The 24,376-nt window shown below is 47.9% G+C and overlaps 1 protein-coding gene across 1 annotated transcript; it reads right to left on the bottom strand.

Annotated features, from left to right (window-relative positions):
• Positions 1–23: 23 nt before the first annotated feature.
• On the bottom strand, positions 24–23,989 carry POLR2B (RNA polymerase II subunit B). Its single transcript, XM_078599181.1, has 25 exons — positions 23,828–23,989; positions 22,797–22,875; positions 21,499–21,649; positions 20,129–20,241; positions 19,286–19,505; positions 18,668–18,826; positions 18,129–18,293; positions 17,306–17,502; positions 16,846–16,965; positions 16,483–16,669; positions 15,705–15,848; positions 14,660–14,799; positions 13,244–13,355; positions 12,401–12,555; positions 11,314–11,512; positions 10,774–10,942; positions 9,410–9,506; positions 6,580–6,674; positions 5,010–5,260; positions 4,544–4,633; positions 4,318–4,425; positions 4,017–4,130; positions 3,435–3,595; positions 2,863–3,058; positions 24–1,512 (listed from the first exon to the last, which is right to left on the bottom strand). The coding sequence occupies exons 1-25, from the start codon at positions 23,844–23,846 to the stop codon at positions 1,423–1,425; spliced, it is 3,531 nt and encodes a 1,176-aa protein (XP_078455307.1). The 5' UTR covers positions 23,847–23,989; the 3' UTR covers positions 24–1,422.
• Between the last annotated feature and the right edge of the window lie 387 nt (positions 23,990–24,376).

The following is a 24,376-nucleotide window of genomic DNA, read 5'->3' as shown; positions in this document are numbered from 1 at the left end:
TATTTGAAATATGACAAAGCGGGTTCTTTTTTTTGTTTTTATTTAAAAGCCTCGGCGACTGACAATCTCTGCAGCCACGCTTCCGCAACATCACAGAACACGGCTCACGCCGCCACTCCTCGTGGCAACAGATCTAACTAATCTCCACATATAAAAAGAAAAATATCCCGTTGTAAGTGTGCGCGTGCCGCTTTTAACACACCTCACACAAATCTACATTTTTCAAGCTGTGTGTACGAACGTGGTGGTATCGATGGAAAGTCCGTCGTCTGTCAATGTGCAAGAAAACATTTTCACCCTTCCTTACCGAGTCGTTGACATGAAACAGAAAAAAACGCTTGTAGACTACAAACAAAAATAAAAACTTGGAACGCGAATGTGCTTATCTGCACTACATAATCAAATGTTTCACTGCTGCTTGAGAAGACCGTCAGTCTAGCAACAGGCGTCCCCGAGCAACAGGTGTCCCCTAGCAACAGGCGTCTCCCCTAGCAACAGGCGTCTCCCCTAGCAACAGGCGTCTCCCCTAGCAACAGGCGTCTCCCCTAGCAACAGGCGTCCCCTAGCAACGGCTGGCTCTGCAGAAGTCATCGGAGAGCATCTGGTAGCCAGGTGACCAAATGAGATACAAATGACAATGAGAGGAATCCGTGAATGAGAGATTTTAACCTCAAACACTTACACATTCTGCTTATGTGCAGTGAAGTTTAACAGGTGTCATTTTAAAAGTGACTATGTACATTGCAAAATAAAATTTTCCGCTACTGTTCGCCAGTAGGCAGCACATGAAAATGGGAAATCGAGTGCGTAAATGAGGAAAGAATGAGACAAGAAGATTGAGAGTGAATGAATGAGATAAATTAGAAACTGAATGAGGGAAGAATGAGTAAATTAATGAAGCGTGAGTGACAGAATAAGGAAATAAATGTATGCGAGAACAAGTGAGCACATGAGGGATACATCAGTGATTGAAAGGATTGCCAGGATTCTGTAAAGGGAGGAATTCATTGGTGAGAATGAATGCGTCGCATGACCGGGAGATAAATTATTAAATGTAGGAATGATGGAATTAATGTAGGACGGACTGCCCTGTAGTATCAAAGTATGTTCCCTTTTGAGGCTGGTAGGCTGTTAGCACAGCTGGTTTGCGTCACAACAAATAAATCATGTTATGCAATGGAAGGCTAGAATAATACTTGCCAATAAAATAAATGCATCAAGGAATATGTTCATGTTGATCCCAGTTTACTTGGTCCTTTTTTTTTTAGAATATGTGCTGGTCCTCATATTTAGAGTTTTGGCAGAGGCAAGAGTCTTCCGGAAAGTTTGAGTCACTGGGGATGTTTGTGATTGTCTGGCGGGTTGGGAGGGCAGCGACGACGGTCGGCAGTATTTTTTCTGGCCCCAGGAAGGTTCCAGATTTTATGTGATCATCATCCGTGGAGCGATGCTCATGGACATGAGCTCCTGGAAAAGCAACTTGCAGGCGTATGGCAAACGCACCAGCGAGATCTGTGCAAGAACGACAACAAAACAGTTACGGACACACGGAGCAATTTAAATAAATGTCAAGTAAAATTGATAAAGTTGGCTCCCTGCTGAAAATGAGAAATGCAGCGGCACTCATCAACACTGGGGGCGCCCCCCCCCTCCCCTCCTCCCCCCCCCCGGAGCCAGTGGTGGGAATTCCGCATTCTTACGGCAATTACATGACCATAACACAATCGACTATCAACCACCTTCCAGCCATGATGATTACAACATCACCACCGAGAGTGAGAGGTGAAGAGGGGTTTTTGATTTGCATACGAAGGAAAATTCTAAGTGAAAACAAAACTGTTAACAATGCCCAGGGCGAGACATGTTCCAGCAGAGGATGTCCGAGCTAATTTTAGTCCCCTGTGACGGACTGGCCTCCACATCCTGTTGCATTATCATTTGCCTTCGTCTGCCCCCTACCCTCCACTTTGTTAAGGGGCATCAGTTCTTTAAAAAAAGACTTTGGATTTTGTACTAACATTGAATTTTGTAATTTCTGGTTATATTTGCGTATGTGAATGGCACACACGTAAGTAAATTATAAATTCCAGCAGCATTGTGCAAAGTTGAAGCTGTGTGCTCTCAACTGCAAGGTTCAATTACTCAAGAAATATATACAATTTACTTGCCACCTAGGGATATAAACAATTCACTATTGTATGATCATCACGATTCAGGGTCAGATTTTAGTAACAAACCAATTCTGCAGATGTGGTTGAAGTTTATTCTCCAAATTAAATATGATTAACTACAGTGGTACACGCAAAAAAACTTATTTGTGCCAAAAATAATTCATGCCTATGGATGCACAATGATCGTACGAAATACTGTGCCTAATATCGAAGTAAACATTTGAGACCATTGATACCATGGCTACTTACATAGTCCATGTTGTACGACTCAAACAGCCAGGGCACATATTCTAGAATGCATTGCTCCTATATTTGTGCTTTGTTAAATGCCAGTAGACCTTTATGGGTGTCGTAAATCATTAAATATTGTGCCACTGTGGAGTAAGTGATGTTAGAGAACCACGGGAGCAAAGAAAACTTTGAAACGTATGCCAAAGGAGGCCAGGCCGACACAATGACTCGGAATGAGTACAAACCCTGACCTTAATCAATAACCTGCACACCTTCAGCAGAGGGATAGGAAACTACACGAATTCTCTCGACTGAAGTCCTTTCTACGTAGCTAGTAGCTCCTGAACATATTGCCATGCACAACAACAGAATCGACCAAGCGTTTAACTCTTACATCCCTCGTGTAAATGCGCATGCAGTCGGAAAACAGAAGGGGTGGAATCGAGGGAGGGGGGGTTACCTGAGTTTTGTTGCGGCAGCCGCGGCACTCGTAGGTGTGCGTGCGCGTGTTGGCGATGGCCATGAGGCCGCACAGGTTGCACACGTGCACCTGGTAGGGGTCGGACACCTCGAACAGCCGCTCACGCAGGAACTGCGCGGCGCCGTGCGCGATTTGACAATCGCGCTCCATCTCGCCGAAACGCAGCCCACCGTCGCTGTGCACGGGGGGAAAAAACGACGGCGAGTCAAACGTCGAGGTGGAAAACGAGCGGCGTGGGGCGGTGCATTATTTCCAATGTTCCACCGCTGGCCCTGAATTAGTGGTGGAAAATCCGCATTCATATTTGTAGGTGAAAGTCCATCTATACTACAACCACTCTCAATAAAAAATATAAGGCACTTATTTCAAAGATGCTGGAAGGTTGGAAGGGGGGTTTAAAAGTTGATCTCTCAACCAGAATTTGGATTCACAACTTGCAACCACTACAGCGCCTTTTTGTAGGAGGCGTTAAATAGAGGAGTTCGAGTTTCTGCAAAGCCGACTCGCGACAAGTGGAACACCCCCCACACTCCTATAATCCGTGGTCTCACCGCGAACGCCCCTCCATGGGCTGCCGGTTGAGGATCTGCACGGGCCCACGGGCGCGCGAGTGGATCTTGTCGTCCACCATGTGCTTGAGGCGCTGGTAGTAAGTGGGTCCCATGAAGATCTGCGACGTCATCTTGCGGCCCGTGAAGCCATTGTACAGCACCTGCGTGCAAACCAGATTGGTGACGAGGCATCCACAACTTGCGCCGTGGATAATCCCGCCAGTTATTCAATCCATGAGTGATTAACCCAACTCTAGGGATAACCCATCCTGTGGCTAATTCAGTGGATGATGAACACAATTTGTGAATAGTCTACCCTTTGGCAAACTCAAAAGGGTAACTAACAACTCGTGTTGAACCTGGCCATCCCATGGCTAGCCCAAACCCACGAGTAACCAACCGAGCCAGTGACTTTCCCGGTCTGCAGCGAAATCAACATGCGACTTAACCCACCCAGTTTCATCCAGTAACGAAACGCAGCCTATGACTTGACCCAGCAAGTGACAAACCCCAGGGGTAACCCAGTCAGTGACCAACCCAGCCCATCGCCATCGCAATGCAGTTGCTAGGGCCAGCGCGCACCTCGTTTCCACGCAGGTGGTAGCCGTACTCGTGCAGTAGGTTGGAGATCTTCTGCACGTTGACCGTGTCGTTGAACGGTGTGGCATCGCCGATCTCGCCTTTGTTCGCCGACACCTACGACCGCACAAGTGGGAGGCGTTGAAAAAAGAGAGGATGAACAGAGGGATGTGGAAACCCGCGCACGCACAAACACACACACATACGTGAAGATGGAAGAGGGCGACTCCAGGAAAGAGAGAGAGTGTAACACCATCCGCCCGCTCCCCGTCACCCACTAGGATGAGATGGGCGATGCACGCACCTTGCCCTGGAGGCACTCGATCAAGTGACCGACTGTCATTCGAGACGGGATGGCGTGCGGGTTGATGATGATATCCGGCGAGAGGCCTTCGCACGTGTACGGCATGTCCTGCAATACAAATACGGGTAGGGATGAAGCTCCCTCGTTGCTGCAAAAAATCCACTGATCATTGCCTGTTGCGCTTCACTCCAATGCGGTTGTGTGGTCTCTGTGTTGGAGAGGTCACCTCCTGCCGGTACTGAATGCCGCATGTGCCCTTCTGTCCGTGCCGACTGGCGAACTTGTCTCCAATCTGTGGGATCCGCACTGACCGCACCTGTACAAAGGAGCGGGAAGATTTTCAAGAAGAGCAACAATGATAAGAGGATGGTTTTAATCCAGCACACTCATTTGAGATGTCGTGCTGCAAATTCTAACATAGATAGCCCTTTTTATGGGCTCCTACCTGGTTATAAATAGTTCATGTTCAGTACCTGGATGAAGCTAGTGAATCTCTACACTCCTACATACTGCTATCATCTAACCTACATAGTTTTCATGGATCGCATGACAAAGCCTGCTCAATCTGCGAATCTGGATCGCTGGATTAGTGGGCACATCTCATCAAGTCCACCAACGACACCCCAGGGGCCCCAAGTCACGGGGGGTTTTTGGCCTTCCCCCAACCTCCCCCTTGGCCGTCGTCGGCTCACCCGAATCTTGCAGAACTTGTATCCCTCCTGGTTGATGGTGACCATGACCTGGTCGACAATGCCGGTTTCGCTGGTGCGCAAGAAGGTGGAGCAGTCGCGCTTGGTGAATCGCTTGGTCTGACCCTCCAGCTCGTCCTCATTGTCCGGCAGTGTCACCGTCTTGCCGATGATCACGTCGTCGCCCGACACGCGGATGCCGGGCGAGATGAGGCCATCGTCGTCCAGCTTCTCGTAGATGGCGTGCCGCATGCCTGAGCATCACGCACAAGGGGGCACAGGCGGTACACAACAGGGCAACGTATGACAACACGTCCGGTCACAATAGCGATTGTTCTAAAAGAGACTGTGTGCCAGTAATAGATTCAGACGTATTTTTTTTTGCTGGTAAGGCTCCACTGAGCTAAGCAGCTCTTTTACAAGGATGACCCACAGCCCAAGACTGTCGGCAGTGGGGGCAGTTACAGGACATCACAGGGAGGGAATGTGCGACTAACAAAAGCAACGACATGATTTACACGAAAACACCAAAGTAGAAATGTGTAACACTCACCGTTCACAACGAATGAACAACAAATATGAGCACTGTTCTAAAGCAAGCGGTTGGCATGGGCCCTAGAGCAAGGAATAAAATGGGGTCCTCTATCCAACTTCTACCCCTCTTCATCAGGCCCGTAAGGAGCCAGCCCACCCCAGTGTAGTTTCACCACCTGCACTGCCCACAGCTGTATGAGCAAGGAGACACTTTGGGCCACATTCACATCGTACTGCGACCAGACAATACGTATCACCTTGGTCATTTGCCCATTGTTGTGACACGAGCACATTTATCCAAAGACATATTTCAACATTTTCAAGAGGTCAATTGGACCTTTTTACGGTTAAATTTTTAAATACAATATCTTCTGGGTAAGAGCATCTGATTTGACATAAAGGGGGAGGGGGTGTTAGAAAGTGGGGTTTTGTAACCTAGAAAAATTTTGTAAGATGGAAAAAATTATTACAATAAGGTTGAGAATTAGAGAAAGATCCAAGGGAAGTAGCAGTGATGGAGGCCGGGGAAGAGGACTTAAGAGACAGCAGAGGCTATTCAGGATAGAAAAGAAGGAGTTAAATCCATCTGCAAAAGTTTAAAACAATAAATACAATAAAATAAAAAAAGGTAAAAAATTATGAAGCAGAGGAAGTAATTACTATGAGTGCTGCCGAAATGAATCAAGTACACAAGTCAACATGAGGACGCATGAGAAACAAAAATCACATTCAAATTGGATATAAAAAAAAAATAATCAACGTAAAATTTAAAATGAATCACCTCCGGATGGGTTGGCTTGGCACCAAGTTGAATTCACGGATTTTTTTTCTCAGAGGAAATTGAGGTCAGGGCACACACCTTGCCTGTGGTTGTTCATTACTCTTTCAGAGAAAGGCGGCGAATTAAATTAATACTTGAGTGTGCCTAAGATGCTTTTGATTAACTCTACGTTTATTTAAAGAGAAATTACCACCGCTGTCAAGAGCGCCATCTCGAGGGAATGGTCACCATCCGAGGGCTCGCCGTCGGTGGCCTTACCCTGGCAGGTGTCTCGAGTTGGCCTCTCAAACACCTCCTCCATGTCAAATCCTTTCTTCGACTCCTGTTCTTTGTACGAGCGGTAGAACACGGACCTAGGAAAGGGTCAGAAACTGTAAGCAGACGCCGACCCGCTGTTGAGCAAGGCCGTTTCAACCGTTGATAGGGATAGTGTTTGTGTGGCCAATATAAACATTTTGCAAATGCTGATTTCAACGTTTTTTAGAGAAGTATTTGGTGGAAAATAATTTCTACGTGATAAGCCACTTCGTTGAGCTATCATTTGTGGCCAGGTCGCTTCTGATATAGTTATATAGCTCAGTGGGCCTTACCTGGTAAAATAAAACAGTTTAATTTTAGTTTCCAGCGCTTGCCATTAATACAAATACACACACACGCAAAGATGTTCCACACAGACATCCACTATTGGGACATGTGCTGCGAGTAAAAACCTAATAAGGCTGGAATGGGACGCAAATTGGTGGTTGTGCGGTCAGCAACAGGCCTGGTCATCTTCATCTCCCTAGTGCTGACGATTACATAACATGCCGAGTAACAAGAATACCCCGATTTACACCCTTCCGTTTAACGTACTTCAAAAACAACTTATTCAACTTATTTGATACCCAATCCCGTTTTACGCACTGTGGTACCTAGCTCCCCCGACTACAGTAGTCTGTTTCACGTGTACACGTACTCTATTAATATTTTTTTCCCCAACATACCGTTCTTATGGCGACTATTTTATACAAGTTTGAACAATTTTATGATCCATCCCATCTCGTGGCTTCGCTTTAAGTACTGTATTGCCTATGTATTCACGAACTTGCTAACTGAGAATCGAATTTGGAACTCTACACCACTGCATCGAGAAAGTGATGAGATGAAGTGATGAGAGAGAATATGATGCGAGAAAGTGACGAGATGTGTCTATGTAGGAGCAGTAACGACATCACAACGATCATCGTCATCGTCATCATTGTTACTGCACCCTTCTACTGCGTAGAATCATAATTTAATACTTTAATATGATTTTTATTGACTTTGTTTATTATAACCAATTATATATTTTTTTATGCATGTAATAGTTTATTTACATGTTTATTTAAGGTAATTCATTAAAAGATCCACGAAATGTGATATTCACAGGCATCTCCGGAACGTATCCCTCGCAAATAAGGAGGGAATACCGTCCTTTAGCTTGATGTTCTGGTTTTCAGGGACTCATCCTGGGCGTAAACCCAGGTATGCCTGTTCTCATTTAAGGCCGAGTTGACCCAGGGGAGAACCAAAACTGGTTCAGAGATGACTCACCATTAATAGCTGTGACCAGGAATTGAACTTAGGTCACAGGGTTTGGAGCACAATGCTAGCTGCAGCATGGACAAACAAGAATACTAACCCCACACACCCATGCCATTCTCCACCATACTTAGCTAATTGTGGGGTGGGAGATGAACACAATGCAGCATTTATAATGGAGAGAGGGAGATTTCAAATTATGCCCAAGATAAATGGAAATCTTTACAATCACTTCCTTGTCAACTTTATCACTCACTGCAAAAAACAAGTTCAACAATTCTATTCATCTTTGGCCATGTCCATCAGGCTGTGTGTGTACGGACCAAAACACAGGCTACCGAATATGTTCCTGTGCTCTATGAAAAGTCTTGGGGGAATCGTAAGTGTTATTTTGACCATTTATTTTTAACTTGTTCCTGCATTAATGAGCCAAGTGCACAAGAAATGTATTCCGGGACAGGGTTAGGCCGACATCCACCGACACAGCAAGCGGCGACGGTGCTTTCCATGCGACCCACTCTCTCTTGTTCCCACGCTCGACCAGGAACGCAGAGAATACCCACCCACAAAAAAGTATTTACAGCAGCGGGCCAATGAAATCAGATCCAATCAATCAAGCTCAGCGCAGGCAGCCGCAGCGCGGTTCACAGTTCACGGAGAACGCAATCTTGTGCGAAAATTGACAGCGAGCCCCTCTTCTTGAGGCTCCGACCTTGTGATGGCTCCACTCGCGCACCACCACCCCCCGCCGTGACCCCCCCCCCCCGACCTCCAACGCAGGGCCCCCCACTTGACGACTCGATTGAAGTTTGTCCCCACGGGGGTCGTGGAGACCTCCGTGCTCAAGGCTTCTACACCATTGTTTACCCTTCCCGTTGCGCAACCGTGGGTGGATAAGCGCTATGCACAAACGGAAGAGTGGGATTCAAAAGAAGCAATGTCTCCAAACTGCTTTGTAGATCGTGTAGCAGGTTATTGTGTCGCGCTGAATGGACTCCACAGTGTTGGTGGAGCGTACTTCATGCCTTTAACATGCCACCACAGTAGTAATTATTTACCAGGCCTGACACTGCTGGTGAGGCTCTTAAAAAGAGTTGAAACCAGTCCAGTTTGCCTGTTTACATGCACGCTGCTGGAAAACAGACCCTGAAAGTCCCAGAGGCAGATGGACTAAAATGTTATTTTCTTCTCATGTGGAGAGAAGACTTATCCGTTTGTTTTCTCCCCATCCACAACAGCACACAAATAACACTCCCTTCGAGTGACGTATCCTGCCCAAGCCCCTTCACTTTTCTTAATAACCGTCGAAAACGACGCGGCCTCATAGGCAATGCATTAAAAACTGTGAGGTGTGGGTCTTTATTTACAGAGGGAAGTAGGGGCATTGTCATTTTGGCAGTGAAGGCACAGCAAAACGTTTCCAGATGAGCAGCGCAACGCACAGCAAGGTAAACGTATGTAACCACCGCAATAGGCGGTGTGCGGTCACCGCAACCAGGGCACAGACAATGACGACACCAAATCTCACCTAAAGAAACCCCGGTCGACGGCTGATCTGTTCATGATGACGGAATCCTCTTGGTTGTATCCCGTGTAGGAGGCAATGGCGACGATGGAATTAATTCCTGCAGCAAAAGATGAAAGCGTTAGCAGGAGTGGCGATCATGTGCCTGTATGCTAACGACTGCAGTCTGAAGGAAGACACGAACCAAAAACACCAACAACTCTCATCTGTAGATATGTACCGAGGCAGTGTGCTCGAAAGTTTCTGACATTCGTTTGAAGCCTCGCTAATATAATGTAAAACCCAAGTTACAACACTGCAGTGTCTCTGTGATGTTAACTATAATCTAAACTATGCAGCAACATCCATTGTTACTGTACTTCTATGCTACCAGGCTTATGCTACCTAACGTCACCAACCAGAACTGAGCAGTGTAAAGTATGGTATGGATAAATAACCCCGCAGAGGTCCATAATCAGCAGTGGAATGAAAAACTACTTAATGCACAACAGCAACATCTGTCGTGCACCATACTATGATTTTAAAGTTTCTTCTCATTACCAAAATTTCAAACTTAACATTGACAACCCAAACCACACAGCCCATGTGCTTATTTGCGAGAGCAATGTTTTTTTTTGGTAAGCATCTTCCTTTAAGCCAGCTATGAGATACACAGCAGGTACCTACCCTCTTCCATCAAAGAGTAGGCAAAATGTTTCTCAGGGCGTTCCCTCTGTGGCGGTGTGATCACCGGACATGGGGGGGGGGGGGGGCGCGCACAGGTCGCCTCTTCCGCACCGCGCGCACAGAAAATACACTTCTTCCAACATAGCCATGCAGCCCAGAGTTACAGCGTGTGGGCAAGGGGACACAGGAAAGGCTGGGAAGCCGAGAGGAAGTCGGGGCACCAAAGTCAGGATTAGGTAAGCCTACCACATGTCTGGATTTTGCTTGGACAGCCACGCGTTTAGAAAGACTGTCCCCGCGTCCTGAAGGATTTGCAACAACAACAAAAAATAGCGATTTTGTGCCAGCTCCAATCTTTCTCGACTCATGACAAAGGCAAAGAGCAGGGTTAACTTAAGTAGTCGGCACGGTTGTGAAAGGAGTAAATGGGATCTATGAGCAGTGGGCAGGGACAACGTCCAGGCTAACGTCCAGGCCACACTGTGTGGACAGCGCAATAGACTGTGATTTGAGTGGGCAGGGCTGACAGAGAGCGGGGGGGGGGGGTGCTGCTAGCTCACCATGTGTTGAGCCTTTCAAACATTTGATTACTTTCAGATTAAGAACCTTACAATTGTGGCCAGGGGATCGGTGAGGGAGGTGGCAGATCCTGTGGGGGGGTTGGGGAGGTCCAGAAAGGGGGTTGTGGCAGGGGAGGTTACCCGCAGGCAGCTCCCTGAATCGTAGGTACTCCATGGAGCGCGTGGTGACGAGCGGCTTCTGCGGGTAGTAGAGCACGTGCGCCAGCGTGTCCATTCGCACGTGGAAGTTGGTGATGTACACGCCCATCGCCTGCTTGCCCATGGCCGACTGGTACGTGTTTCGGGGAGACTGATGGGTGACACACGATACACGGTGAACCCTGAGCGCATGCACTCCTATACAGCAGCATGCACACAGCAGGGTCAGATCTTCAAACTGTTGCTCTTTGAGGATTTTGTAATGACCCATCAAGTTATAGCTCACCAAGAGATACAGATTGTATATTGAATGTGGATGTTCCTGAATATACCTTATGTAGTTTCAAGCGAAATGTATTTCTCTAAATGTTAGATTTGGTTGTGAGAATTCTTCTCCAACTTACCGATGATGTTATTAGCATGTTTAAAACTCCTCTAGCCTCGACAATTTCAGCCTTGTGGCTCCGTCGGGCGGTGCAGGGTCCTCGAACAGAAACGTGCCCAATGGCGTGGCCTCCTCACCTGGTTGTGGTCGGGGAATGGGATGATGGAGGCGCACACGCCCAGGATCATGGAGGGGTGGATCTCGCAGTGCGTGTACGTGGAGCAGTAGGCCACGCCTTTCTCCTGCAGGTCATCGGGGGTCATGGCGAGCATGACGGTCTCCTCCTCCAGCGTGTCGATGTACTCCACCACACCGCTCGCCACCAGGTCCTGCCACCTGGACGGCGCGAGCTGCATTGTTAATGCGTGGAGTGGAATACGATGTGCTTTCTTTGAAAGCTTTGCATAACTCGGGGCTTTTCAACTCGTGGCCAATGGGCCAAAGGCTCTTTTTGAGTGGCCTGCTGAGTGAGATAGCACACCAAGACAAGGAGATAGACTGATGAGATGAAGAGATAAACTAAAGATAGAGATGAAAGCATTATAGGGAAGAGATTAAGGTTCTCGAGATGAGAATAAAACAAGAGAAAATGAGAGCCATGAAAACACGAGGTACAGATTAGTGGTCACATGTACAGACGCTACAAAGTCACTGTGCCAAGTGATGTCAAAGCATCACATGGCCTGCCAGCACACGCTAGTTTTATTTTGTGACCCGCTTGAATACAATAAATGAAGAAACTGGACCGAAACGATGAGGCCACACCCTGCTCATGTTACTCACAAAGATGAAACTGGTTCAAATGTCCCTGGATTAAACACATGCTCCTGGAAAACTTTCGTCCAGAGGGCTGATGTTTATAATACAGTTTAGCATGTTTATTATACAGCTTGAATATGTTTTGGGTGGACCAGTGGCGGAGTGGAGAGACAAAGGCAAGTGGTGCTGGCCACACCACCCCCTCATGCGCCAAACTGGCGTTCATTAGGTGAGAGCCGCTAACATCACTTGCGTCAACATTCCCATTTAAGGATACCTGGGGGATCTTTGTTTATGTGTTTTTTGATACATATGCATTTGGAGTATTTGGCTGCTATAAATGCCCACATGGTAATGCACTTCATTGAGCTATCATACGCGGGCAGGTCGCTTCTGAAAAAGAGCTAGAAAGCTCAGTGGGCATTACCTGGGAAAATAAAATAATAGTAATCCTAATATACGCACGTGTAGTTGTTGTACTCGCGGTCCTTCAGTTGATCAATGTGCCTCTTCTTGAGCAGCAACTTCTGCTTCTCGACAATGAGCAGCGGTCGGCAGATCCGCCCAGCGTCCGTGTAGATGCGGATCTCTCGCTCGCGGATGTCACGCACCATGGACACCTACAAAGACAAAGATCACCCGTAGAGCGTTTAATAGACTGTTGGGGCAAGTGCTGCTAGCGAGCACCTATGGAAGGGCCAACACTACAACCGGCCGCCTTTGTCTCCTCGGTGCTGATGTTTATACACCGAGTTGACCTAAGAGAGGCCCAGGACTAGTCATGAGCTGGAATCGAACTCGGGTCACCGGGTTCATCGTGCAGTTCACCAACCACTACCGCTCCACACCACCTACAGTACATACACACGTGTATGTATACACGAGTACACGCACATAGATGTACACACACACGCGGCACATATATACACACACACTCAAGAGATGGAATTTTGTTAAATTAAGTGCAGAACCAAATTCAATGCTGTGGCTTTTTTATGCACTCATTAGCAATTGCGCTGATACCATCAATTCGCCACACTTGAGAATGCAGTTTAACCACAGGCTGCCTGCAATTGAATCAAGAATCTCTGCAGTGCCAGCTCAGCGCTCTGACCTCTGAGCCACTTGGCCACAAAATGTAATTTTCACTAATGCAATATTAATCTTTAATCTGGACGAGGTGGGATTTTGATATTCAGCACTTTGCAGAGGTTACTGCAAAAAGGGTGCTCGATGCATGCACGCTGTGTTGATGGCAAAAACGGCACGGTGTGACGGAGCAAGAGGGTTAGGAGTTACGAGGCTGACCTCAGACACGATGATGTCCATCTGACGTCTCAGCTTCCTCAGGGTGTTCATCAACTGCTCGGGGTCCTTGTGAATTCCCACCCAACAGCCGTTCACAAAGATCTTCGTGGCACTGAGAGGCACGGGGCACGAAATCAGCGACAATGGACAGGAAACAGCCACATACCTTTCAAAGTATATTTGCACATGCACATCCGTTTTTTGTCAATCCACTGCTGGATGAAGGCCTCCTCACACCTGTGCAGGTCAGAGGTTATTTGACCATTATTCACCAAGCTGGTCAGTACAGGTTAAAGACTTCGATATGGGGGCATTGAATTACAGTATTAGAATATATCTTGCTGAATTTCCTTCTACCGAGCAGAACATAGCGCCACTGCAACCTATAATAAGCCGTTTTATGCATGGCGGTCCACCCCTGATCCAAGCACTATCCAGGCTCAACCATGCTTAGCTGCTTAGATCTGAAAAGATGGGGTGCATTCTGGGTGACTTGCTCAAAGGCTCAAGTCACACACTTAAAAGTATGACTGCTATTGTATATCACAGTAAGCGTTCACATTTCTGAGCATTTACCAGCTGTACCGTAGTATTTTTATTGTAAGATTTAGACCAGGGGTGGGGGCCGTACAAGGCCCGCAAAATCATTTGGTCTGGCCCTGGCCAAGGCAACTGCAGGCGGGACTCGAAATTCAATAAATCTAGGAGCAAACCTGGAAAAGCAGTTGCGAGTAGCAACATCATCAATACCAGCTAACATCACATGCCTCACCAAAGAGAAGTAGTTCCAGCCATCACATTAGGGGGTGAGTTAATTAAATGTTTGACCAAATATAAGAGGCTAATTTTTAAGTTGATAATTTTGTATGGCCCCAGAATTATGTTATACATATCCAAATGGCCCTTGGCAGAAAAAAGGTTCCCTACCCCTGGTTTAGACCGTAACAGTTTAATTATTATCAACTTCATTGGCCTCTGCTGCCCCCACTAGGTACGAATGCAACATGACAGCTCAATCCATAATGAGGCTTTGTTCAAAATGGTAAATATATGTACGCACACTGGCGAGTGAGTGGGTGATAAGACAGGTGAGTGATAGAGTGGGTTAGCTGGTGAGTAGATAGGTAAATAGGTGGATGAGCGAGTTAGGGAGCCTGTGAGTGGTTGAGCGGATAAGCCGATGCACGAGTAGGCGAGTGCGTGGGTAAACCGAACAAGTGATAAGGCAAGTGGGCGGGCGAGTGGGTAGGTGAACTAGCAGGTTAGCGAGTCGGCGATAATGCAGGTGAGCGAGTGGGTGGGCGAAAGGTGGTTGGAGCTGGTGAGCCTGTGAGTGGTTCTGCCAATAAGTGGATGCTTGATTAGGTGGGAGCGGGTGAAAGAGCAGACGCGCCAACGCGTGACGAGTGTGCGTACTCGGCGATGGCGGCGGGGGAAATCTCCTCCAGGTTCTCCATGCTCCACTCCTCCAAGAACTCGAGGATGGGCGAGGGCTGCGAGCCCACCGAGATGTACGCCATGAGTGCCAGGTTCTTCACCAGCCCCACGGCGTGGCCCTGACAAAGACGAAAAACACAGCTCTCACATCAGCGCCAAACTCCGGTCGTCTCATCCCCCCCCTCTTTCCGAGCCGATCGTAAACAATATCCGACCCACAATGTTATCCTAAATGTTCTTTCGTTGTCATGTTATGAAACAAAGAACCATGTGGATCTCTCTCGTCGAACAGCCCATGGATGCAGACATCACAGAACTACTGGTGAGTGATTTCTGATCCATACAAGAGGGGTAACACTTTCCCATCCGCCCTACTCTAGGAGACACCAATGTTCGTCACATGACAGTAAAACCGTTATTTTTTATTAAAAAAGCTGGAATTTATCCCCAATGAAGTTGTTGTACGGTCAATGATGCCGGGACTGAGACTGCCAACTCGCCACACTTGAGAACCCATTTTAATCACAAGCAACTGCCAGCATTCGAACCCAGGATCTCAGCAGTACAATATTCTGATTCTAATATTACTATTGGCACACCACAACGTCACACAATCACAACATCCTTCCAATAAACACATAAGAAATCTCTAAAATAAAACGGAAGCGTCGATAGTGGGTTTTCAATCTTACTTGAATCTTGAAAAAGAACCTGCATGATGCAAACACAATTCAAAGCAAACCTGCGCACGCATTGCATTTTTATCGGTGTGTGTGTCCATCTGAGCATCGCACACAACAACGAGCGGATAATTGGGCGGCCCCTACCACAGCAAAAGGTGGCAGTGGGAAGCATGGGTGGTGCGCATTTGCAGTCACCTTAGTCAGTCAACATATAACACCTGGGGGTCTGTCCTGCGACGTCCTCAAAGAGCATCTGGGCCAGGCACGAGCGCAGTGGTGGCATCACTGTCAATTAGCGGTGAACAGCGGCTGTTGTTATTGTTGTGCAAGTTTGTGCTTACCTCTGGGGTCTCAGCGGGGCACACCATGCCCCACAGTGTGTTGTGCAGCTGACGAGGCTTGGCGAGTTTCCCATCACGGCCGATGGGGGAGTTCAGCCGCCGCAGATGGGACAGGGTGGATGCGAACGTCAAGCGGTTCAACACCTGTCAATCACCAGAACGTTTTAGTCTCACAGCTCTGCTGTTTCAAAATGCATTGTCCAAACTAATTGTTGACATTTCTTTAGTACATTTTCTCTGTGCTATGAACCTAGATTTGATTCCCGGACACAGCTAACAACAATGATGTGATATATTTGAAGCGGTCCTCTCCAAGGATGACTCAATCCCACTTACCAGTGATGATGTGTGGTCTAAACAGCCCCCATTACCTACAAGGTGTATAGAAGACCTTGATTCAGAACTGGATTAACTAAATGATTAAATAAAATGATTTCGGTGGTTTGAACCAACACGTCTTTCTCTTGTTAATCATATTACTCGTTTATCAACAAATACATCATGCAAACTTACCTTTGGAGGGTTTGCATTTTGACCTGTGTTGTATGTTGAATTTTTTTTGCACCGAACGTAGACGACCCTTCTAATTGGAGGTGCGGATTGAGTTTTACAAATACAATGACGAGGATGGTGACAACAAACATAGCGATGAAGATGATCATGATGCCGATAACGTTGCTGGCAATGGACAACGATGATCAAGGTGGTTATTACAAAAACAACGGATGGGTTGACACTAAACATGATAATGATAACGAGGAAGATGGTGGTGCTTTACCTGAGACACGCCGGCGCGAGCCTGGTGGGCCTTCTTCTGGTCACCCCAGTTGCCGGTGGCGAGCGAGTACTTGAGTCCGTCGGTCACAATGCGCGTCTTGATTGCCAGCTCCAAGTTGAAGTCCTTTCCCCGGTCGATGAACTTCTGTGCGTACATGCGCACCTCCTTCAGCAAGTTTTTAAACATCCTGCAACAAAAACGAGCCGCAGTAATTATGCGTTATTTTGAAATTTAAGGAGACAGAATGACAACAGCGATGCCCTTTAAAAAAATAAAATCAGTCATCTGATCGATGATGGTGACCATGGTGACAATGGCGATCATGGCGAGGTTGATGACGGCGATGACGAGGATGATACGTACCCGCGGAACAGGAACGCCAACAGGGGCCCAGCCAGGTCCAGCCTCTTGTTGCCATAGTGATCTCGATCATCCACCTCCCGGCGACCCAGCGCGGCGAGTAGCAGCCTGTGGACCATGTACCTAGATGCACGCACAGGTGCCAACATAGCGTGGGGGCAGCACACATTAACACCCAGATTTTGAACATTTAAATACAAACAAGCCACGCTCAATTTTTTTAAGCTGGCAGCTGGGATCAGGTTTAAGTAAATTGAATTCATTATAGCATCCATCAAGCGAGCAAAGGGTAGTGTTTTTCCTACGATGCAATGCACACAAAATAAGATTTTCATCGGCTGGGGAGAATGCCAAATCAAGAGAAGAGGAGCTCGAGTCAGCGCAAAAGGCACAAAGCAACGAAGCGTTGTCGGATTTTTTTGGTCCGTTGCATCTACACATCGCCTGGTGGGCAAACGCTCACCCGAGGAAGTACGCCTTCTTGGTTTCGCAGAAGTCGCTGACACCCACGTGGGGCAACACCTCCTTCTGCAGGATCTCCTTGGCGTACTTGATTCGCTTCTCCTTGGTGACGCCGGGCTTCGCACCACGAGAGCCGATGAAGTTGAGCGCCACATTCTGCTCCTGGATGACGAAGGCTTCGTCCAGAGACGGTTTCACCTGCACATGGGAGCGATTAAGATAAGATGTAACCGAAAGACTTAATGCTTCCAATCTTGTACGTAATATTTACCAAGGCTGCCTTGTGTGTCTTTGGATGTGCAGAATGAGTTTGAAGCATTATTAATGAGAGAAAGTGTTTTAGAAACATGGTTGGTTCTCGTACAGAGTATTTGTGACTGCTTTAAAGTTGCAATGAAATGTGTTGACGTGACATTAAGCCAACTCTCCTATGCTCGAAGCTAATGTGGAAGGTACAACAGCTGCACCTTAGAAAATAGACTGCTCTTTTCTTGCAGTTACAAACGTAGGCTGCTGTTTGTCCAACATGCGTTCATGCTTAATGAAAAGAGAGAAAAAAGGGCTTTTAACATACTTTGCGGTACTCCGTCAGTGTCCTCGTTACATCTCTGTGACATCACTGCAGAACTCTTTAATACGCCACTGTTGTGATGCCGCAGCAGCTTGTCCGACTGATTTTACATCCTTTTTTTGTTGTTGCTTTTTCCTTGAGGATGTTTTAACATATCCGCCACAAATGCCACTTTGTAAACCACACTGACCAATGGGGCTACCACCATCGCCATCGGTGAGTAGCTCGGGGGGGGGGGGGGGCGAAACTGTACCATTTCCATCATCTCGGGGTCGTCAAAGTCGTAGATGATGTGCTCGAGGATGTCGCGGTCGGACACGAAGCCCAGCGCGCGAAACACGATGATGATCGGCACCTCCTGGCGGATGTACGGCAACGTGGCCACGATGCGCTGCCCAATCGCGCTCTTCCGCACACCCTGCACGGACGGACGCCACAACGGCCCAGCGTATCATCAACAAACGAACGAGTGTTTAGCAGAGTCTATGATAAGCAACTGGAAGAAAAACATGGATGGAAAACAAAACAAGACAAACTGGCAATTACAACGACTGTCCTCGTTCGCCTGAGGTCAGGAGTTGGAAACGAAATAAACAAAGAGATGAGAGACCTGGAAACATGCTACAGAGTAGTGGGTCACACGTACGGGCGTGTGGACGTAACGATGCTGCGTGACGTCATAACGCCTGTATACACGTGGCAAATGCCGTTGTGTGTCCTCGCCATCAAATTCTGCCACCAGTGCTGCTGAGCAAGTGCATGCATTTGTACCACGAACAAACCCGCACTAACCTGTCCTCCCCTGGCGAGCATGCTGACCCAGATGGTGCTGGTGGGCCGGGACGAGTTTTCCAGACACGAGCGGCACTCCGCCGTGTACGCGTACTTGGAGTCCTTCTTGGCGAACACGTACACCGTGTTGGTGGCCATCTTCTCCTGTGCGATCAGCACCTGGGTACAACAATTCAAAAAAATGTCAGGGCAGTCTTTAGACGGTGGTGATTTTTGTTTGGCGAACAACAACCATGACCAGAAAAAGAAAACGTGCGCAAACACGTCTGCCTTGGTTTAGTGAATCGGCACGCACTCGTTTATTCTTGCGGGTCCATGTATATTGCCTATCCTGTACTGTTATTCCACATTGTATTTAGTTTGCAGTCACTTCCTTACCGAGTGATGGTTCCCATGAGATAATCTCATACACTGATTTGTTCTAGCGCCTCGAGACGTACGACAAAGGAGGCACAGATTTATCAATAAATCATGGCAACGATGAGGAGTCATAGGTTCGCCTATAATATTTGTTTAAAGTTTTGTTTTTATCGTATCGCACCCTCCATCCCCCCTCCCCCCAAGAGGTTTAGTCTGCTACTGCCTTCACAGCCAGGTCGACATTGTCCAGCTGCACACCTTCTCGGAGCCGTTGATGATGAAGTACCCTCCGGGGTCGAGGGGGCACTCATTGAGCTCGCAGAGATCTCTGTCGGTGAGGCCGCTCAGCAGGCAGTATGTGGAGCGCAGCATGATGGGGATCTTGCCGATGAATGTCTTCTGGTGCTGCGTCTCGATGGGGTCATCCCCTTCCCGGATCACCGTCTTCGTGATGTCCACGTACAGCGGGGCCGAGTAACTGCGCGGAAAGTCGGTTCATCGTCAACGTGAGCTGCGTGGTGACTGTTATGCTATGGTAATTCATAAAAACAATGTTATACCGAGTACACAAGCCATGTCATGAGATGGAGCGTTCCTTGTAATATCTCGCTGAGCAGCGTGACCCTTCGTGTTCAGAGTACGGGCTAAAGGAGTTGGATAAGAAAGCTATCTCTGAGATCCCTTCATGTGAACTCTGTTCAACATAGTAGTAGGGGGGCTGCACTTTGCCACACACCTTGTTACAAAGAGTAATTTTAGAAGCATGACGAGCTGATAATCTTTAAGTTGTCAAGAGCCATAAACAAGTTAAATAAGTATAGAACCAAATGTAATTCATTGGAATTTTTGCACAGTGACTGCTGACTGGGCTGAGACCATCAACTCCCCGCACTTGAGAACCCGGTATAATCAGTCGTTTTCCTTGATCAGAACCCACCATTATCAGCGGTGCCATCTCAATGCCGCCATTCAATGTGAATTCAAGCTTCACCTTGCAACTATTATTCGGTATACAAGATGGTGTTTTGTTCCGTGCATAGTAATGACGACCAATGAGGTGTTTTCAGTCCCCGATATGTGCTATTGTTTTACGGAGCTTACGTGAGGTTGCGGAGCCTGGCCTCGTTGGGCATCATGGGTGATGGCGCTCCGTCTCTCTCCCAATGTGTGGGCTTCGACAGGTAGATCTGCTCGAACTTGAGCATGTACCGCGGCTGAAGGAGAATGCGACCACGTTACCATTCACCATTGGCAATTACCACGCAACCCTTTGTGCGTGCATGCAAAACAACGGCATCGATATCAATACAACAGACGTTCAACTGCTACTGCTTGCCACTAAGTGGCAGGGATGTTACCGCAGTACTTAGTCCATGTGGAGTGACATCGCGGGATGTCACTGTGCAGTGCCGGCCCTAGAGAGGTACGGCGTGCGGTGTATCGACATCGCGGATCCCACTATGGTCTAAATGTAGTACCGGCTCTAGAGATGCTCGGTCAGCACCGATTGATAGCGCTGGATGGCATCACGCTTGGCGTGCAGTGCCAGCCCTACAGGATAGGGTGTGGGAGTGCTGGCCGCAGGAATGGGGTTACTAAAGGCCATGGCACTCTGGTTGATCGGATATGACACGTGACCAGTTAAGTCTACAAAGGGGCTAGGGGTGGTCCAGATCCTGCTCGAGGATACTGGAAGGTGGTCGTGGCCAAGAGCGGAGCCAGCCACGCCGCAGAGGATATAAGCCAGGTCCCCCAGAGGGACCGTTGTTGTTGTTCATCCTGAAGAAACCTTCGTCTACGTCTACGTTCTACCGAGTCTCCAACACGTGGACCTGGACCAGAGCTGTGGTCCGGTCCGTAGTAGCAGTTACGTTATAATTAGTGTGGTTAGCCTGGTGGTCACCACCATAGGTTGTTATTCTGTAAAGGGGCAGTTACCCCGTGTGTTGGTGTTAAATAAATGTGTTGCCTCCAAGTGTACGTCTGCGACTCAGTTGAACTCACTACACATGCCAAGTGCATTTTGAAGCCACTTTGTGGAGTACACACACATACTACACACACAGCACCATAAGATATAAAGGCAATGACTCCCTGTATTGCCGCACTACACACAAATACCTCCAAAAAATTACTCGCGTGCACGCACTGCCATGATATTTATGACTTAATCAAGATAAGACTTCTGACCAGCACAGATAATGAGACCACATCACTTCAAAACTCCAATCCCTTTAACTGCCTCCCAAATCGAATGCCAGACCAATTCAAGATCGCACTCATCATCGCAAAGATCCTTCACGGACTCAACCCTGCATACATCTCTCTTTTTCAACAATCGGGGCTTTCAATTAAAGTCCCCAGTCTGCTCTTCGGTCATTGGATAGTCACTTATTCTCCTCTGGGCCGTTGGGGTGGATAATGGGGGGATAAATAAGAACTGAGGTGAGATTAGAGCAGGGTCCACGTACCGGAACCTCTACCACCCCGGTGGCGTGCTGAGCCTCAGCCTGCAGGTCGATTGGCGGGGCGTCCTCCACGATCCGCTGCACCGACATCTGGATGAATTCATCGAAGGAGTCCAGCTGCTGCCGCACCAGCCCCTTCTCATCAAAGTACGAGCTGGGGATCAGCAGGCGAGAAGGTGAGGTGTGGGAGGTGAGGAACCTCCAACGAGTTTATCATCGTTGCTTGCTACAACACTGCTAAACTGCGACATGCAAAGGGATGAATTTACAGAACTGACTGGGAAGTAATGAGGAATTGAACTTTTTAGGTATGCAATGATTAATGCATTAATTAAAACAAAGGTTCATGCTTTAATACAAATAGAGTGTGTAAATTTCGATTATAGATGCCAATGTTATCTTGAGGCTAACAGAAAGACTGAACAAGCAACATGAGACAGAAAAATGCAAATGAGATTAAAAAGTAAATGATTCTCCAATCCGAATTTTGGGCCGGGGGACAACTCATGAATGACCAAAATATTAAAACTGACCATCACTCGGATGTTTTCTGTAATCGATCCACATTTTAATTTAAAAGCAATGTGCCAAACATCTTAATGCATGGTGCTGTTGAAAGTCTGAGCGACTCAATGAGCCATCTATTATTATATTGATTTAATGTTCTAAGAGGGATTCTGGTCCTCACCCACCACTGTTCCTGCTGTGTGCACACTCCGCTCAGTCCTCCCACCCCTACCCAGACAAGGCCAACCCTGTGTCCAGAGGAAGGTCGCGGCCTAAACAGAAAGAGGCGTAGCCTAAAGAAGAAGGGGCAGGGCCTAAAAAGGAAAGGCGCAGAGCTTGAAGAATACGATGGCCTAATCAAGAAGTGATGGGGCCGAAAGAGTAAGTGAGTCGGGCATAGAGAAAGGATGCATGGCCTGAGGGTACACTTCCCTGTTTATTTAAACCCTTTCCCGTTCCGAGATGTCTACAAGTCACAGGGTGTCCCATTCACCGCTGAATCTCGGAACGTGCAAGTGGTTGGCATTAATTTGATTTAGAGAGGCATAGCACCCTGTCTTTAAAGACATTGTACTCACCGCAGAGAACTGTTGCGACACTGATAGCTGACGGCCAAACTGTGCCACACGCCCTCCCACATGGTTTTTTACTTCCGATTCCATTCCAATGACGTACACGTCATCGGAATGGGAAAGGGTTAAGGTAATTAAAGCTTAGAATCAAATACATGGAGCAGACGGCTGCAGACCTTTAGTGCCGCAGATGGGACCACAGGCCAAACTGGCTCACTTTACCTGATGACGATCCAGCATGCCTCTTGCCACAAGTCCGGTGTGATCTCATTCTCGTCGTCATCTTCGTCGTACTGCACATCTGTTTAAGGGTTGCAGTGTATGGACGTGCATTTATAGACTGCATTGATATAGACTGCATAAGGATGTACAGCGTACTCTTTGGTTATTTCAGTAAAGTCACGAAAGCTTGAACTCAAGATTGATGTACAGCGTGTTTGTCAATCTACTTGCTGGATAAGGGGTTGAGGTCTCCCCATGCCATGCAGTTCGTGGGGGTTATATGACCACACTTCACCATGCTGGTTAGTGCGGGTTGAAGGCAGAGGGGAGCCTATAATTTGGATCGCAGTCAGATTAATTCTCTGCAATTTAATTGTTCGTCGACGCGGATATGAAACTCAACCGCAAGCTATTTTACATGAGGATCCTCACTGCCAAAACGTAGCAATGTAGTAGCCTATAACACCTGCTATGCATTTAATTTCAAGAACACAATCAAGGCTTGAGAGGTGCAAAGCCACGATTAACAATAATACGCATCACATCATCATCGCCTGTGGCAGTCAGTCGCACAAATCGCTACGGTATTTTATAACACACACACATCAGCAGACGACGGAGACGTGGGGGTAGAGGGAGCGGTGGCTCAGTGGTTAGCACACGGCTGTATGAACCCGACAACCAGTTCGATTCCCGGCCAAGGTGATAAGCATCAGTGGGCGCGCGATATCAGAATCGTCATGGCACGGGCCGGGGGCATCATCCAGCAGTGGAGTGACAAAAGCGCTGCGTAGTACCTCATTATCATTCAGCCATTAAGTGCGACCAGCTTACACATCACTTTAATTTGTACTTTGTAACAATACCAACACTTTAAGTAACATTGTAATGACAGCCAACAACACGTAGTATTACAGTAGAGTACAATGAGTTGTGGAGTTGCCTCTAGTTAAGCGTCAGCAGCCGGGTTTGCCGCTTACAGGCCTCGACTCTTTTTAAGGCGTTAAAAGCCAAGAAAATCGTCAACTCACCCTCGTCGGGGTCGTACATATTGGCGTAGTAGCGTGCCCTACGCGTGCGAGGATAACGTCGCGCTTAATTGGAGCGCGATCTGTGCCAGGATGTCGGTGGATTCTTTTATCACAAATTTTACTTCGTTACAACAACGGCGCCTTCCAGCTCCGGCGCCGTGCAGCGGCCGACGACGAGCGGCCACGTTTATATAGACAGCCACCACCGGAAGTTGTTGCGTGACGTCACCAGGGCGGTCGGGGGCGCGTGAGGGGAGGGGGGGTCCACGCGTCATTTAGAATTGGCGGCGAATTAATTCGGCCATATTGAGTGCGGTGGTGGGGGGGGGTTCATTGGTAACTTTGGCCCACGGTGGCAGCGTCCGCTGTTGATGACGTTGTGACCAGCTCACCCCCCGGGAGTTGGGGGAGGGGAGTTGGGGGGGGGAGTTTGGGGGGGGAGTTTGGGGGGGTAGTTGGGGGGGAGGGGGGGTAGTTGGGGGGGAGGGGGGGTAGTTTGGGGGGGAGGGGGGGTAGTTTGGGGGGGAGGGGGGTAGTTTGGGGGGGAGA

This window comes from Lampetra planeri, chromosome 12, assembly GCF_965212315.1.
Source record: "Lampetra planeri chromosome 12, kcLamPlan1.2.h2, whole genome shotgun sequence".
Taxonomy (NCBI): Eukaryota; Metazoa; Chordata; class Hyperoartia; order Petromyzontiformes; family Petromyzontidae; genus Lampetra; species Lampetra planeri.
The sequence above is the reverse complement of the archived record's forward strand: the minus strand, read 5'-3'. Positions and strand labels throughout refer to the sequence as shown.